The 13,075-nt window shown below is 43.0% G+C and overlaps 2 protein-coding genes across 3 annotated transcripts; both read right to left on the minus strand.

Moving 5' to 3' along the window:
• Nucleotides 1–1,486: 1,486 nt before the first annotated feature.
• On the minus strand, nucleotides 1,487–4,269 carry LOC120902980 (astacin-like). 2 transcript variants are annotated; one of them, XM_040312114.1, is made up of 5 exons: nucleotides 4,066–4,269; nucleotides 3,688–3,885; nucleotides 3,231–3,548; nucleotides 3,009–3,151; nucleotides 1,487–1,732 (listed from the first exon to the last, which is right to left on the minus strand). In XM_040312114.1, exons 1-5 carry the CDS (start codon nucleotides 4,178–4,180, stop codon nucleotides 1,562–1,564), a joined length of 945 nt encoding a protein of 314 aa, XP_040168048.1. In that variant the 5' UTR covers nucleotides 4,181–4,269; the 3' UTR covers nucleotides 1,487–1,561. The 2 variants fall into 2 exon arrangements, with proteins under 2 accessions (XP_040168048.1, XP_040168049.1); XM_040312115.1 differs by having other exon boundaries at nucleotides 3,684–3,885; nucleotides 4,066–4,182.
• Nucleotides 4,270–8,473: 4,204 nt separating this feature from the next.
• LOC120901668 (ionotropic receptor 21a) lies at nucleotides 8,474–11,718 on the minus strand. Its single transcript, XM_040309797.1, has 5 exons — nucleotides 10,595–11,718; nucleotides 10,340–10,501; nucleotides 10,035–10,276; nucleotides 9,634–9,967; nucleotides 8,474–9,565 (listed from the first exon to the last, which is right to left on the minus strand). Exons 1-5 carry the CDS (start codon nucleotides 11,698–11,700, stop codon nucleotides 8,482–8,484), a joined length of 2,928 nt encoding a protein of 975 aa, XP_040165731.1. The 5' UTR covers nucleotides 11,701–11,718; the 3' UTR covers nucleotides 8,474–8,481.
• Between the last annotated feature and the right edge of the window lie 1,357 nt (nucleotides 11,719–13,075).

Raw genomic sequence — 13,075 nt, forward strand, 5'->3', positions numbered from 1 at the left:
AACGGTGGGAGCGTTCAGCTGTGGAGGGCTGGAGGAGTGCGAGTGTGTGTCTCATGCACACAGCGAAATTTTGGTCAACACCTCGATGGTGGGAGCGTTTTTCCATGGGATGGGGTAGTGGAGTGCGAGTGTGTCGCATGATTCCTTCAAAACTAGGGCCAGGGGTAGCGAGAGGCATTAAAATGAGTTACTCTTTGCCAAGCGGGCGGTTGGGCGGTTGTTAAATAATCTTCATTTTTGCCTGCTTCCATGGAATCGAAATCAAAACATGCCTTTGATGAAGTAACAAAAGCCATTGTCACCAATTAACACATTATCTAACAGTGTACCTGAGTACCTGTGGTTAGACTGCACTTAAAGTGCATTACACCCATTATCAGACATGAGCTCAAACCCTACCTTTTTACATGACTATTAATTTTAATTAATTTTAAAAAGCCGTTATAAAGTCGAGTTGTTACAATTGGGAGCGAAGAGCAATTTAATTATTGAAGGTGATTGGATATGCTTTTCTTGTCTTCTGGGTTGGTTGGTTCTTTACAATTTGTATATTGTTTAACGCAGTGCAGCGTTTTTATCATTAATTTATCAAACTTTATCATACAATAACGCATTAGCTCCTACAAGGTCGATATAGGTATATGATACGACTACCCTATGGGGTATCTTTAAATTATTAAGTTTTATTGATTTGGAACATCTAGTTATCAAATTTTATAATTGTAAATTCCTTAAAAACTTTCCTCTTGATTTTAAAAATCAATTTGGTTGGATCAAACAAGCCTGGCACCTGTTTTGGACTTTTAGGATGCTACTTTAACATTTTACATGATTTGGACATTTAAGAATGAAAAAATCAAACGATGCGGCACAGGGTGTAAAGAAAACAAATGACTGCACTACAGAATCGCTGAACATGTCAACGCCTACTTCCAAACAATTCAATCGGCCTCAGCACAATTTTTCGATCGAGAAAAATTCGATAGGCACTCACGTAAAGCTGACAGTGTAAGTATTTCTTTTATACCCCTACATGAAGTCGATTTTCATCGAGTTCAGTATTTAGTGCAGGTAAGCCATTTTTTTAAAATAATTAATAAATGATTTTTCATCATCCAATATATAAAAAAAACCAAAACCTTTAACCAACTTTTTTCAAATAACGTTATTCAAAAACATTAACCTTGATTTATGGCATTTTTCTGATATACGGTGAGTGCCTTGGTATACCAGTTTTTAAAAAGACCAGTAAAATGAACGCCTTGGCAGCGAAATGAGTGTCAAATGACACCAACATGACAGCCGGAACGATCGAATTTTTACGATCGAAAAGTTGTGCTGAGGCCGATGCTTTGGTGTTTACAGTGAAGTGAATGAAAAAGAAAACAGAAAGAAACACAGACAAATAATGTAGAAAACAAAATTCTTTGTGGGAAAATGGGGAAACAAATGCAACAAGGACACTTAAAAAAGTACTTTTGGCGTTATTTTTTTTTAATTGTATCACTTTATCTAATGTTTAAAAACAAAAACATGGACATGAAAGAAATGTACGTCTACTTTATCCTCTCAAACGGGAGGAATGTCGTGTGCCGAGGAAGGTGGTAGTAACCAGCTGGAACGGGTTGAGCCAGAAGAGACCGCTCGCATTGCGGCAGTACCGGAACTGGATGCTTTCAATGTCGGACGGGCTGAGCGTGGTGTTGCCAAAGTCTGGCTCATCGTAGGGTTTCTAGTTTGTTGTAAGGAAATACACAAGAGGTGAGTTATTACAAGCTGCTTGTTAAATCTAGATTAGGATTTTCAGTAAAAAAGCAAGCAATTGAAAGATTTAAATTAAAATAAAGATGCACTTGGGAAATTTCGTCTTGGTGAATATGTGCGGCCTGCCACAACGTTAACGCAACAACTATAAAGGAGCAAGATCTAAACTCCACTAAGCACAATGTAATTCTACAATTTATAGTGCCATTGCATTGAGTAGCAAGCTTTATGACATTAGAGCCAAACTCAGTTTGAAGAGTAATAATTTGAAGTAATAATTTGAATTTTATAATCATCACTATTACGTGGCTATCATGGGCATAAAATATATAGACAATTGATTCAGGACTTCCTTGAAATTTAAAGCTACTGATAATGAGGCGGTTTCCAATGACCTCTTGATGACGACAGATAGTTCATTCTGTGCAAATATTCACCGATGAACAGGTTTTTGGTTCATTTTTAGGTAAAATTTGTCCACTGGGGGACCGTTGAAAATCATTTTTGTTAATTTCAGAGTCATTAAGTTCATTTCAGTTATTTTGTATTCATTTCATGAAATTTTTGTTTACTGGGTCGTGTTATACATTAAACTGAAGTTCATTTTTGTTCATCAAGTTCATCGCAAACTATCGATTATCATCGATCGTTGGTCAGAAAGGGCCTCAATATCACAGCTTTAGACACCTCTGGATGTACAAGCTTGGTGTTTATTTTCTGATTTTCCCAGCTAAAAAATGTGAGTATCCAGCAAGTAGAATAGGATGCAAGAGCATTTTTTTTAAATATTTTCAGAATTTTTATATATCCTACAAATAGACTAACAGATATTTTTTCAGGGTTGCTGAGTGGTTCTCATAATGTTGGGGTACTTTCTAGACTCATTTTTCAGAAAAGTGAAAGAGGCTCATTATGAATCCAATAGGAATTCAATGTGTACTGTTAGGACATGTTAAAGTCAATGTTCATGTCCAAAGCTTTCTTCAAATAAGATAGAATCAAGAAAGAGTCCTAAAATTATGAGAACCCCTAAAACCCCAATTATTGTAAAAAGAGCACTAAACTAGACCTATATTTGTAGGAATCTAATTTCATTGGACATCTTTAACGCATAATTGACTAAAGGAATTAACAAAAAATTTCAATATCAATAATTAAGATTTCCCAACAGAGCTAAACATCCTTATTACGTTCACTTGTGTTGATCTAATCATTGCTTAGATGGTATGGCACAGCACACTTACCAGATTCACCAGCACCGGATATTTGCGATCTCTTGCGCCCGCATACCGCGTGTAATGCATAATGCTGCCATAGTTGTAGTCAATGTTGTACGTCTCTATGTCTCGCTCATATTTACCAAAATTGTTCCTATAAAATGAATCCGCTACTCGTAGTAAATAAAAGGGGAAATAGACAATAAGAATTGCAACCAAAATCTGTCTAAGGCCTAACGGTACCCTTACTTTGATATCTTTGCTCAAGGGCGCTTCGGTTGACGTAGATGTAGTCGTCCCGATCGGGCCGGCTCACCTCGTGCAGAAAGCCGAGAATGTGCATCATCTCGTGCATCGGTGTGCCGCCGGCTAGACACCCGGGCGCCTGCAGATTCATCACGTTCTGGTTGTTGTCTTGCACGCGACCCACCGACGCGTAGCAGCCGGCCGGCCGGTTCGTGATCTGCACGTAGTACGGCGTGTCCGGCGTTCGTGGCACAAACCGGACGCACGTTTTCGCGTGAAACACCTGCATGGCGCGTTCGATTATGCGGATCTCGTTCGGTGCTTGTAAGGGTAGGGTCGGATTCAGGGGAATGATTAGTTTAATCTTTTCAATTGAATTGTGAGTAGTTTGATAAGCGTATAGAAACACCGAAAAGCAATAGAAGCTAGACAAACTCCAACAACACCGATAGATACCTACTGAATGCGTTCGGCGTGATGTAGTACGGTACGATCGCGTTCGGCCATACTGTTGACGTATGCTCCTCGGCCACTGACAGCCGGTCCTGGCTTTTGGGCTCGGTCGGCAGCATAATGTCGCCCTGGTAGTAGTACCCGAAGCCAAGCTCGTGTGCCGGCTGCTGCTGGTACCGGCTGTCATAGTTTTTAACCCTTCGACCTGCCACAAAACCCCCGGAGGAGATGGGTTACAATTAGCACAAGATCGCATTGTAACGCACCATAGCGCGGTCGGTGGTCACCATAAGCCCTCGAGAGACAATCAGTAGCTCACTTTGACACGAGGCCTTTTCGATGCATCCGTTTTCTCACCACTGACAGGCGATTGTGTTCCACTTACCTACTTCAGCACTCTCCGATCGGTACAACTGCCCAGAGCACTGTCTCATCGCGATCACTAAACCGATCACTAGAATCGTTCTTAACCGAAACACGCATGTGTCCACCAGAATCATCTTGACTGTGTGTGTGCGTCTAATGATCACTCTAACAACTTGCACTTATGCTCACACTTGACTTATAATAAACCCCTTGTTAGTAGCGAACGATCTTCAACTGTCTGGTGTTAGATTTTAGACGTCGTTTTATATTTATAGCCAGTCGCACCGCATTTCTTCGATTCTTTGCTTATCGAAAAGGGCAGGGCATAGCATATTGCTATGGGTGGGGAATAGCCCTCCCTCCAAGTGGGATAGTGCATTAGTTATGTATCAGTTCAATAGTGTTCATTAGTAGACGGGGAGGAAATGGTGTGGTGATTTGGTTTGTTGCGAGGAAACTATTTTCCACGATTGAGAAGCATTTACCTTTATACAGAGACGTACAGTTTTTCTGTATCTGAAATAAAATTGATCTTTCAAATCTGGACAATACCCTGTAATGACTTATTATGTTATTGTACTCACTGCTTCATGTCATGCGTTTGGTAGCAAATGCTAAGTTTGCTTCTCTGTGGTGTGATTTGTAATTGTGTGGAATTATTTTTTGTTCATTTCTCAGATAATATCAAAAGACTTCACGATTGTATGCCACAATGCTCTTAAGGCCCGGGTACATTGATCGTACTTGCTAGTGTAATTTCAATTTGCAATAGCGCATCTCGATACGGCTATCGGGAGCTATTTTTGATCATCCAGGGGCTGGATGTAATATATAAGTAATTTTTTCTTTGTTTTTTGGGGCAGGACTGAATGATTAGCATGCTTAACGTATTTATCTATCAATTACAAGACTTTTCTCGCCTAGTATAAATAAAAAACACGGAAAAAATCATATTTTATGAATGATTTTTATGGAAAAATGCTTCCACTAGCCACCACCAGATGCGCTAGTGAAAATTGAAATTACACTAGCGGGTACGATCAAAGTACAATCTGGCGATCGGATGTTCCAATTACACCGAAGTAAACATCAGTTTATCCTTTTTCATGTGCAAAAGGTTGCTTTAAACGAACCATACATGACACTACATCAATGTTCGGCAAACTTCAAAGCAAAAAGAACAAGATTCTATAAAAAAAAATCACGGAAACCTCCACATGAAGAGCTTTGTTGATATGTCCAGCATCAAAATGTATGATGAAGAATTATCGAAACGTACAACTGCATTTATAAAACCAATTTTTGCTCGAAAAGAATTAATGTTTTTTTTTTTTGAAAGAACGGTATAACCGCAAATAATGGATTGATTTGAAGTCTTGTTTTATATTTAACTTTTACTTATTTACACATTTATTTTTTCTCCTGGTTCTTTTGAAACCGGTGCTAACTTTTTTTTGAACCTTACTGTTTCCTGACTCTTTTTTTCAAACGACACTAGTTGCAAGTTGCTATGGTGACACACATATTTTACGCATTGTCGATCTACCAGTGCGCATGGCTTTCGGTTTCAGCGGTGGTAATGCGTATGATTCGCGAAGACCGGAACCCGCCCGACAGGCGCATGGGTCATAAGAAAGAAAGAAATGAGAAAAAGCAACAGAAAATGAGGCCCTTATGCTGAAAGTAAAAAAAGAAAGATCTTTGCTGCAACACTAATGAAGACGCTCATTACACGCGTTAGTTATGGATTAGAGTAATTCCCTGTTTTGTTCTTTTCTTCGTGCTGTAGTATAGCTGGCACTGAATAAAGGAACAGGTAATCGACTACCGGTTGGGCGGTGGTTAAATAATCGTCATTTTGCCTACTTCACGGGTAAATCGAAATCAAAACATGCCTTTGATGAGGTAACAAAAAGCCATTGTCACCAATTAGCACATTATCTAACAGTGTACCTGAGTGCCTGTGGTTAGACTGCCCTTAATGTGCATTACACCCATTATCAGACATGAGCTCAAGCCCTACCTTTTCTGCATGACCATTATTTTTAACTTAACTTTAACAAGCCGTTATAATGTCGAGTTGCGCGAATTGGGAGCAAACAGGAATTTAATTATTGAAGGTGATTGGAAATAACTTTATTATCTTCTGGGTTGGTTGGTTCTTTACAATTGGTTTATTGTTTCACGCAGTGCAGCGTAGTTAATAGTTTATCAAAGTTTATCATATATTGACGCATTAGCTCCTACAAGGTCGAATATGATACGACTAACCTATGGGATTCAAAGCATGAGAGGAGAGGTGTACAGTGCTATACATAAATAAATGTTTCAACGATTCATGGAGTGGTTTGTGTTCAGCTTCATTTTTGCTTTCATTTTTACACGTATGAATGTGCTTAGTTAATAACAATAATAATAATAACAATAATAAAATTTTATCACTAACTAAGCATAATAAGTGTGGAGTCATTGACATTGAAAACACTCGGTCTGGCACTACCAAAAGAACTGACACATTGAAGGCGAATGAAACACAAACAATATGATAAAAAACCTTGCAACAGAAACATTTGCATGAACATTCAACCGGAGGTGCTGGATGCATTTTGTTGGTTTATTTTCGTTTTGTAAAATTTATGGCCCTATTCTTTAATTTGACAATCTTTCTATGGACACGTTTTTATATATAAACGAAATGTTAAACAACGCACTGCAGTTGTGCTTATATTCAGCAGTGTTGCTCCGAAATGGTATCTAAATTAGTAAATTTCTTTACAAACGTGGCGCTGGCTATTTGGCTTGTACAAGTTTGTGTAGGGCTGAATCTTTCGGAGTTCGTTTGTCCAAATCAGGAAAATGGTAAATAGGGTTTGTTTTGTAAAAAATAAATAATACTATAGTGACAGGGGATACATTAAAATGAATTAAACATCGCTTTAAGGATACTCTGTAAATTCGTGTGCTGTGGAAAAGGATTCGGAATGTCTTTGTGAGTACAAATTCGGTGACTACTACTACCCAGCAGATATATTTCTGAAGCAGGGGCTTTTAGGAAAATATTACTTGCGGAAAGTAAATTCGGTATCACATGCTATGTGATGGAAATAAGCTTCTTTTAATAAAAACTCTTGAACATATCACCAAAAAGGACGTTAATTTAATAGGGTGTCATCCATAACATACGTAACGTACGCTTATAGGTTGGAGAGCATTTGGTACGTAGAGGGAATGGGAATTTCTTAAAACTTCATATTGGTGTACAAATAGAATACTACTTGACTGGCCAGTCCACCGGAGCCTGGCGAGCTTGATGCGCTGCCCGACAGTGAGGTTGCCATACATCTCGTATAGCTCGTCATTATAACGGTTCCTCCATTGTCCTTCCACACACACGGTGCCAAGTATCTTTCTGAACATCTTCCTCTCGAAAGCCGCTAGGAGGTTTTCGTCAGATTTGGACAGTGTCCATGTCTCAGAGGCGTCTGTGAGTACCGGTACGATATAAGTACTATATAGTCCCAGCTTCATCCGTCGCGGCAGGTTCTTTAAGGTGCACTGATTTTTCAGGCTGTAGAAAGACCGGTTGGCAGCCAGCATCCTTGCGCGCAGCTCAGCTACCATTCTATTGTCGTTGCTGACCTTTTACCCTGGTTCCGAGGTTCTCTCCCGCCTGCTCGATCCCTTGGTAGGCTTCTGCTACATAGGAGAGCCCCAGACCAATGATGTCTATATCATCAGCGTATGCCAGGATCTGGGTTGGTTCCCATGGTCTCCACCCTCCAGTCCCGGATCGCCCTCTCTAGCTCCAATTTGAAAAGGAGTCCAAGTCCCTCTGGCACAGACCCTTGGTGGCAGCAAAAGGTCCTGAGAGTTTTCCATCCACCCTCACCTGGCAAGTGACGTTGGTCATAGTCATTCTAACTAGCCTTATCAGTTTGGCTGGGATTCCAAAAGAGCTCAAAGCGTCGTACAGTTTTACCCTGGCTATGCTATCATATGCAGCTTTGAAGTCAATGAAGAGATGGTATGTGTCGTGTCTGTATTCAGCCATCTTCTCCAAGATCTGCCGCATGGTGAAGATCTGATCAGTGGTTGATGGTATGGAATGGTTGATGGAAAGCTCAATAATATCAATTTGTATTTTTAGCTGCTGTTCCTGAAAACAAATGGAATACATGACTCTTTGTTCATTAGTCTCTTTTTTTTAATAACTGTATACTTTCGCAACCAACAAACTAATTTTGAACTTGACAAATGCCTAGGATAGTAAGATATGATAGAACAAGAGTTCTGTCAGAATAAGAAAGACAGTGTTTAAGATCAGTATGATCTTCACATAAACTAATTTATTCTGCGAAAGCGATTAATAACTAAATTCTAGCAATGTACCTAACACACAAAAAGAAAACAATTCTAAAAGTCATCTAGCCACCATTCAATGCAACAGCTTTTCCCCAAAAGTGGCCTCAATACTGCGACGACCTACGGCTGCTCCCGGACCTTGCTGCCCTTCCTCAGTCGCTCGGGCATTGATCTCCACTGCCACCTTCATCTCTTTCCGCTCGCGTCCAGCACCTCTCCGTACCAGTCCACCCACATCACTTGACTCGTCGGCTCGTGCACTGTGCGGTGATTCCTTTCCCAGGAACCGAAACAGCTGACTAACTTCCCGCTCCAGCACGGAGCTTAAGCTGTGCCGGTGTCGGGACTTGCTGCGCGCGACCTTGCGCTGCGCTTCCTCTTCCGACATTAGCTGCCCGTCCAGGAACACGATCGTGGAATGGCGCCGGTCTGGGCCATTATACAGATCCTGCATCGTATGCGCACTGACCTCCGACAAGCACTCCGACAGACTGTGCCTTTGCAGCGAAGATCCACCGTCACTAGCAGCATCCGGCGGTACGTCGTACTCGTTTGGTTCGTTCTCGGAATCTTCCCCGGTAAGCCGTATACGACGTACTGTTGCCGATCCATTTCCACTGGCTGGGAGGGAATTTTCCACCCCATTGGGACCTGTCCTTTTATGTGGTGAGTTCCGGTTGGTCGAGGTGGGTGATGACACAGGCAGCGAACCGTTATCGCTTCCGGCGGTGGCAGCGGCCGCAATTTCAGCTGCAGCCGCCTTCAAACGCTCCGCCCGTTCCTTCAGCACTTCGCGGCACTTGTTGGTGCAGCCGCCAACCCATTCGGAGATGAGCACACCGAGTGCCACGACGTACCCGAACAGCATTAGCAGAAACATACCCTCCGTGTCGGCGAGTGTTAGGCCACGTTCGGAGGGCGCCGTCGATCGGAGCACTTCACCGACGGAAGCTTCCTTCCGGCGACCGTCCTTCGTTTTCATCGTTTCCCACGTGACGTCCCTGTTCAGTTTGCCTATTAGGCCGGCTTCCTGCATGTACAGGATCGCATTGTTAATTGGATCGCGATGGACGGAGTTGGGCGGAAACACCATCGACACACCGTACAGGGCGAAACATTCTCGGCTGACGTGCAGTCCGTAGCGTTTGTTTTCAAACCTGGAAAGATAAGAGGGGTTCGGGTTTAGTTTTTGAACTGTACGATGGCAGTCGTCTCCAATGCATACTGATGCGACAGGTTCGATTTGATCAGGAACTCCAACTCTCCCTTCGATCCAATGAAGGCGTACGAGATGAGGAACGCTTCAGTCACGTTGCGGATGCCTTCATCAACGCTGCTCACAAACCGGAGGTCCTTTAGCAATTTGTTCGTTTGTTTGTGGCTCGAGTTAAGGAACCAACGTTCCCAACCGCCCCGATCCAGTGTGCCAACGCGAAAGAATCCCCTGGACAGCTGCTCGATGCCATCGATACGTTCCGGCTCTACAGGAAGCGTGATGAAGGCGATGATCGAGCCCGTATAGCACGCGGTAATAATGATCGTGAACACCCAATAAATGCCTGAAAAAAAAAAACATAGACGCATGTCCGTCAGTCGTGTAGCAAGCAACTGCCGTTCCAAACGTACCAATCAGCATACGAGTCGACGTCTTCCGCGTGTTGCTCCACGAATTCTCACCCTGAAAGGTAAGACTGTTCGTGAACGTCCCAAACACGTACCAGAACATGTTCTCGATCTCGCTCCAGTTGCCCAGCAGATGGCGCAGTGTCATTTTGTCGGAAAAAGCGAGTGGAAAAATGGCCAACAGATAGATGAGAATCACCGCTACCCAGACGGGCCACTGGAATGGTCCCAAGATCGCACGGTATCTGGTATAAAAATGGTACGTTTAATCGTTAATTATGTGTAGCTTTTAAAAGATTTTAATTTACCGTGGCAAAGCACTGGACACTAGCGTCAAGAAGGCGGCACAGTCGGTCGAATGTGACACGGACATCTCGGTGGCAAGGTTACGCTCAATCGTCACATAAATACCGGCCAGGCCCATATCGCCCTGTCCACGCTTAATCTCTTCCACAACAGCGTCTCCGGGGCTGTCAGGGAAAGATACGGGATAAATGATATCACAAACGATCTATCGGTCCGGAGATATTTGCTTATAATTAATTTGACTTCTGACCACTCACCCCAGTTCCGTTCTGCCCGGCTCGATAATGTCGTACGTAAAGTTAAGATACTGCGCCATCGCACGCAACAGCCGCATCTCCAACCCTTCCCACCGTATGTTCACATTGCCCACCCCGTCCGTCGACAGGCGCTTGATCATGAACGGCGGTTGGTGGGCCGCCTTCACCGTGAACCTATGTCCGGAGAATCCTTTGCGCAGCTTCTTCGGGAACAGGTTCACATTGTTGCGCGAGAACTTGTTCCCAATCCAGGAGGTCAGTACCTGCGGCCGGTTCGCACCGAGCCCATCGATGTACAGCTCGTGCGTGTACAGCACGTACGGCTGTTCGTTGTTGATGCGTTTGTCCACCGAGTACGATTCACCGATCACGAGCAGATTGATGATGTCGCGCGACTGCTTGGCCGCCAGAAACTCCTGCAGCTTCCACTGGCTCGAGCGCGGTATCAGCACGACGTAGCTGTTCATCTGTGGACCGATCACTTTGCGCGTCATCATGACGTCCGCGAGGAAGATGATGTAGCTGCGGCACTGTGGCCCGGTCGGTTCCAGTATGCCCGGATTGTCGAGCGTGTAGTTCGGTCCGATGCGCCCCGTGATGTAGGTGATGGGAAAGTCGCTGAACAGTGCCTCCAGCATGTAGTTCTCCGTAGTGGCGACGTACGTGTCGAACAGTACGATCGGTATGCAGCTGTACAGATACTTCATGATGATCTTGTTCAGCAGTGTCACTAGCGAGAGCGTTTGCCGATTGTCCTCGATGACGTGGGCAAAGTTGCGCTCCCAGATTTGTTCCCGCGTTTTCGGATGTCCGTAGAAGGTGGGATCTACACGGCGCCGGTCACGGACTACCGGGGAGCTGTTCGATTGCTCCCGACAGTCGGCCCGCAAACATGTGGCGGTTTCGTTTAGCTCCTCCACGAGATCATACGCACCGGTGTAGTACGCTTCACTGGCAAGCTCAAAGTACCCGTTCGATGAGTCGCGACCCTTGTAGCGAATGAGCTGCTGATTGAAACTCTCCGGATAGCGCAGGGAAGCGAACGCCGTTGTACCCACTATCAGAAACACTATATTAATTACAGCTAAAACTATCCGTTTGAACATTTTGAGCGGAAAACACACTTTGAGCTTTCTGCTCTGCCGACACGCGAATGGAACTAAAAGGGCTCCACTGCTAGCAGAGCCGTTTTTATAGCAACGTGTTGGTGGTGGCTGTGTTTTGATATTTATGAAACATGCTGACCCTTTGACCGTACCCTTTTGATTGAATCGAGGGGAAAAAAGGAAATTGAAAACTACGTATTAGGTCAGAACGGTCATGGTCAAAGGGATTGAATGTAGGGCTCTTCGTGTATCATACTTGAGTCATTCATATCAAACGTATAAAATGGCTGAACAATGAAGATAAAGGTGGAATGTAAGCCTTTCAGGGAATTTTTCGGATGTTCCTATAGTTGTGAGACACTTTATTGAATCTTTCTTAAAGGAATTGAACTTTATATTATGGGAAATTGATTACACCCTTTTTGGACGGGGTCATTGGAATATCGTATTGGATTTTCCAAAAAGGTGTCATAGAGTTCAATTCCCACTACATAAAGTTCATTTCACATGAAAGAGTCAACAACATCGACTATCTATCCCTACTCTAACGTTAGGACATCTATGCTCCAACGGTCCCTCTATGCTCGCGACCTCTGTTTGATGTCCCTCGTCGTCGAACGAACTACTACTCTACTAGACCCTATAATCTCTATGTGCAGGGATTTTAACGAAGTCTACCAATTATTCGATTTTGATTCGTCTCTAAAGTCGTTTAAAGACCACATTTGCACCAGAATATAGTCGAGTTCAGTTTGTAACCTAAGTAAAGTTTACACCTGAGAAAATTCAACAGGAATATAACTGTCCATTGAATAAAGATTTTATAATAATAATAATAATAAAGACCATTGCTGCTAAGCCCGAAGGTGGTGGATGTTGCTTCCGAAGTCAATCTTTCAGTGCCTCAGGTCACACATATCATCGCACGAAACACATTTCATTGCCGACTGTAAGCGTTCCGAAAGATGATTAATAGACCGCCTTCGTCATGTAGCTGTACGTTGGAATCACAACTAATTGGGAGAACTAAAACAGCGCGCAGCTATAATATAAAGAGGACCATCAGTAGGGAAACTAGGGCTAGTCATGTACTTAGGTATATGGGGCCGTGGTACTCAAATGCACGAAGTGAATAACCTTGTGTGGTATTATCCTAAGTTTTCATGGCCCTCAAGCTCAAGAAAATAATTCCCTCGATGATATATTAGCTAAGAATACCTGAGCCCGATAGAAGGCTTCAAAATATCTTTTTTCGTTTTTTTAATGAATTATCAAACATGACGTAAAATAGTAGTATCGTATGATGCATTCAGAATAGTTTACCGTATTGTATCCATAATATAATAAGAGATTCTTAATTGGATCGATTACTTCC

Source organism: Anopheles arabiensis, chromosome 3, assembly GCF_016920715.1.
Source record: "Anopheles arabiensis isolate DONGOLA chromosome 3, AaraD3, whole genome shotgun sequence".
Classification (NCBI taxonomy): domain Eukaryota; kingdom Metazoa; phylum Arthropoda; class Insecta; order Diptera; family Culicidae; genus Anopheles; species Anopheles arabiensis.

Coding starts and splice junctions, on each gene's coding strand:
- LOC120902980 (XM_040312114.1), bottom strand. CDS start 4,180: ATGATTCTGGTGGACACATGCGTGTTTCGGTTAAGAACGATTCTAGTG. Junction 3,549..3,687: donor CATCACGCCGAACGCATTCA/GTAGGTATCTAT, acceptor TACCCTTACAAG/CACCGAACGAGATCCGCATA. Junction 1,733..3,008: donor ATCCGGTGCTGGTGAATCTG/GTAAGTGTGCTG, acceptor ACAACAAACTAG/AAACCCTACGATGAGCCAGA.
- LOC120901668 (XM_040309797.1), bottom strand. CDS start 11,700: ATGTTCAAACGGATAGTTTTAGCTGTAATTAATATAGTGTTTCTGATA. Junction 9,968..10,034: donor GTCGACTCGTATGCTGATTG/GTACGTTTGGAA, acceptor TTTTTTTTTCAG/GCATTTATTGGGTGTTCACG. Junction 9,566..9,633: donor AAATCGAACCTGTCGCATCA/GTATGCATTGGA, acceptor TTATCTTTCCAG/GTTTGAAAACAAACGCTACG.